We start from the raw sequence: 4,768 nt of genomic DNA on the forward strand, positions 1-4,768 counted from the left end.
TAACAACTGTGATGTTGAGCTTCTAGAGCTGAAGATTGGACATTCATGCTAGTGATGTTCAGTTTCTAGAGCTAAAGATTGGACATTCATGGTAGTGATGAACAGCTTACAGAGTTGAAGATTGGACATTCATGTTAGTGGTGTTCAGCTTTCAGTGCTGAAGCTTAGACACTAACAACTGTGATGTTGAGCTTCTAGAGCTGAAGATTGGACATTCATGCTAGTGATGTTCAGTTTCTAGAGCTAAAGATTGGACATTCATGTTAGCGATGTTCAGCTTTTAGTGCTGAAGATTAGACACTAACAACTGTGATGTTCAGCTTCTAGAGCTGAAGATTGGACATTCATGGTAGTGATGAACAGCTTACATAGCTGAAGATTGGACATTCATGGTAGTGATGAACAGCTTACATAGCTGAAGATTGGACATTCATGGTAGTGATGAACAGCTTACACAGCTGAAGATTGGACATTCATGGTAGTGATGAACATCTTACAGAGCTGAAGATTGGACACTGTGATGAACAGCTTCTAGTTTGTGGCAACCTATAGTTCACAAGATATTTCAAAGTGTGCATCAAACAGAGTGATTAATTCTGGCATATTTATCGATGTTCTATATTACCTTAGAATCTTTCTATTTATTCAGCACATTACTTGCCAAGAAATTTGACTTAAATTTGTTATTTTGAACTTAACTTGAATCAACAGATTTACTATCAAAAATTCATTTACACGAGATTCGAGACTTTACATGCAGAACGTGCATAGTTCCATGTGAACCAAACGAATCAGAAGTTAGGCACATCTTTATCTGCATATATCGAGCGTACCAAACATAATTAAAATATCATTAAGGAATTATCTAGTATGTTGGCCTCATAATCAGAAGGAACTGAATTAGTCCTAAACACAAATGACTGCCTACTGGAGGGATTAAGCGTTGTTCATAAGAGATTTTGTCTTGTTTGTCTAGAGGTAAACATGAATAACCTGTTCTAAAGTTTTAAAATATCACCTGAATACAAATGTATTGATATAAACAAATTTGTTAATGTGTTACCGTGTTACAACCTCAATATTTACACAGTACACAGGTAGACGGTTTGAAATGCCACAGATACTCATACACGGCGGCATGTCTGCGGACTTACAACGCTATAATCCGGGTTTCGATACCCGTGGTGGGCAGAGCACAGATAGCCCATTGTGTAGCTTTGTGCTTAATTACAAACAAACTCATACACCAATATTCTAACCAATAACTGCTCATCTCAGAAATCCATGAATTCCCTTTCTTGTGACACCTTGAACCCAAAAGGCAGACTCTTGACCTTTTCGAACCCTATGAAGTAGTGCACCATGGGAAGCACAGTGGAGACAGTCCAGTTAACAGGGGGCGTGCTGTCTTAACACTTTTAGTAACATATTAACTGGGGGCGTGCTGTCTTAACACTTTTAGTAACACAGAGCACGGTTAAGCTTTGTTGTCAGATTTAATGTAGGTTGTAGCTATTATTCTGTGCATGTTAATAAAGTGATTTAAACTAGTGACAAATTTTAGACAGGAATTAGAATAGCAATATGAAAACATAGCTCATATTATCAGCTGAGAAATTTCGATTCAAGCACTGATAGTTGATCTTCTGGACGACTTCCTAATGTAATTGTTATGTGTACTTTGACTACTTCTTTCTTTAAAGCCACTGTTAGTTGATGTTCTGGACGACTTCCTAATGTAATTGTTATGTGTACTTTGACTACTTCTTTCTTTAAAGCCACTGTTAGTTGATCTTCTGGACGACTTCTTAATGTAATTGTTATGTGTACTTTGACTACTTCTTTCTTTAAAGCCACTTTTAGTTGATCTTCTGGACGACTTCCTAATGTAATTGTTATGTGTACTTTGACTACTTCTTTCTTTAAAGCCACTGTTAGTTGATGTTCTGGACGACTTCCTAATGTAATTGTTATGTGTACTTTGACTACTTCTTTCTTTAAAGCCACTGTTAGTTGATGTTCTGGACGACTTCCTAATGTAATTGTTATGTGTACTTTGACTACTTCTTTTTTTAAAGCAAATTTCGGCTAACAGATATTTAAATTTCACAAAACAGAATAAAATGTTAAGTTATTACTAAGAATATGATCTTCCAGATTTCACAATGAAACAGTATATAGGTGGTTGTATCAATAAACAGACATTGTATATAGGTGGTTGTATCAATACACAGACATTGTATATAGGTGGTTGTATCAATAAACAGACATTGTATATAGGTGGTTGTATCAATAAACAGACATTGTATATAGGTGGTTGTATCAATAAACAGACATTGTATGTAGGTGGTTGTATCAATACACAGACACTGTATATAGGTGGTTGTATCAATAAACAGACATTGTATATAGGTGGTTGTATCAATAAACAAACACTGTATATAGGTGGTTGTTTCAACCAACAGATATTGTATATAGGTAGTTGTACCAATAAACAGACATTACATATATTGTTTAAATCAATAAACAGACATTATATATAGGTGGTTGTTTCAACCAACAGATATTGTATATAGGTGGTTGTATCAATAAACAGACATTGTATGTAGGTGGTTGTAGCAATAAACAGACATTGTATGTAGGTGGTTGTAGCAATAAACAGACATTGTATATAGGTGGTTGTAGCAATAAACAGACATTGTATGTAGGTAGTTGTATCAATAAACAGACATTACATATATTGTTTGAATCAATAAACGGACATTACATATATTGTTTAAATCAATAAACAGATATTATATGTAAGCACAGATACCTCTTTCCCAAGTGATGTGTTTCACAGGATATCCTCCAACAGGACAGTTAATCACCACATTGGTTCCTCCAACTACTGTCTTGTTCTTCATTGGACGGATCACGGGAGAACCGATGACATTTATTTGCGCTTCATGAACTTCAACTCCATTGTCGTTTTTTGCAGTGCACCGATATATCCCTCCATCCAAGGCCTCTATTCGTGTAAAGTTTACAAAACTTATGACAGCGCCATCTCTGCTAACGTAGTCACCAACCCGAACTCTGTTACTATCTTGTACTGGCTCGTCATAGGTAGACCATGTTATTTGGGGTAGAGGGTTTCCCATAGCTGCGCATGTCAAGGAAACCTGGGAACCTGGATTGACAACATGGTCGTGGAAGTGTGACGTCAGAATAGGCGGTTGAGCTGTGATGAAAAGAAATAAACGTGTATGCTTCAAGAAATAGTACAGAAATGGAATTAACTATGGAAACACACAATCGATACAATTAAACAATGAGTAATGAAAGTTGCATGGTTAATATGCTAATGGAAGAAAACATTATCAGAGAACACTTTGCTTTACACAGAACAATACACGTGTACTAGTGTGTGAACACTTTGCTTTACACAGAACAATACTCGTGTACTAGTGTGTGAACATTTTGCTTTACACAGAACAATACACGTGTACTAGTGTGTAAACACTTTGCTTTACACAGAACACTACACGTGTACTAGTGTGTGAACATTTTGCTTTACACAGAACAATACACGTGTACTAGTGTGTGAACACTTTGCTTTACACAGAACACTACACATGTACTAGTGTGTAAACACTTTGCTTTACACAGAACACTAAGCGTGTGCTAATGTGTGAACACTTTGCTTTACACAGAACATTACACATATACTAGTGTGTGAACACTTTGCTTTACACAGAACACTACACATGTACTAGTGTGTGAACGCTTTGCTTTACACAGAACACTACACGTGTACTAGTGTGTGAACACTTTGCTTTACACAGAACAATACTCGTGTACTAGTGTGTGAACACTTTGCTTTACACAGAACAATACTCGTGTACAAGTGTGTGAACACTTTGCTTTACACAGAACACTACACGTGTACTAGTGTGTGAATACTTTGCTTTACACAGAACACTACACGTGTACTAGTGTGTGAACACTTTGCTTTACACAGAACACTACACGTGTACTAGTGTGTGAACATTTTGCTTTACACAGAACAATACACGTGTACTAGTGTGTGAACACTTCGCCTTACACAGAACACTACACGTGTACTAGTGTGTGAACACTTTCTGTGTAAAGCAACAATACTCGTGTACTAGTGTGTGAACACTTTGCTTTACACAGAACAATACTCGTGTACTAGTGTGTAAACACTTTCTGTGTAAAGCAACACTACACGTGTACTAGTGTGTAAACACTTTGCTTTACACAGAACACAACATTTTGTTTCCATGCAGTTTATCAATGTTCGATCGTGGATAATCGTTCCAACTGTTAATTAATACTTCTCACAATTCAGCCAAGTTTTTCAGTTTCCTTTTAACATTTTCAGTTCTTAAACAAGCCCACACAACCTCAAGATATGTTCATATCAGGACTTTGTGTTGATCAAGCTATGATTGAGATATCATTTGACCACATTTGTTGTGTATTTGGGATCACTGAATGTTCTGCTGGAAGATATTTCCCCACTATCACTGACTTTCCTGCTGGAAAATATGTATCCGCACATTGTATCGTGTTCCTGAGGGAATGGCATGATGAATCAAAATCTCTCTGCACCTTACAGACGTCAGGGTGCCATCTATTTCGTGATACAGCCACAAACTTGTACCGAAACCATCCCTACAATGTACATCGATTATGATTCCTTTTCCATCTCCTCTGTAGAACCTGTTGTCGAACAATTCATCTCCTCTGTAGAACCTGTTGT

General features: G+C 36.8%; 1 protein-coding gene across 1 annotated transcript in view; it reads right to left on the minus strand.

Moving 5' to 3' along the window:
- Positions 1-3,251, minus strand: part of LOC106474716 (Down syndrome cell adhesion molecule-like protein Dscam2) — a gene marked incomplete at both ends in the record, with an annotated part of 31,802 nt that extends 28,551 nt beyond the window's left edge. The window contains one exon of the mRNA XM_022403015.1: positions 2,816-3,251. Within this exon, the coding sequence (XP_022258723.1) occupies positions 2,816-3,251 (436 nt within the window). The remainder of the gene's footprint in view (positions 1-2,815) is intronic.
- Between the last annotated feature and the right edge of the window lie 1,517 nt (positions 3,252-4,768).

Source organism: Limulus polyphemus, unplaced genomic scaffold, assembly GCF_000517525.1.
Source record: "Limulus polyphemus unplaced genomic scaffold, Limulus_polyphemus-2.1.2 Scaffold7592, whole genome shotgun sequence".
NCBI classification, from domain to species: Eukaryota; Metazoa; Arthropoda; class Merostomata; order Xiphosura; family Limulidae; genus Limulus; species Limulus polyphemus.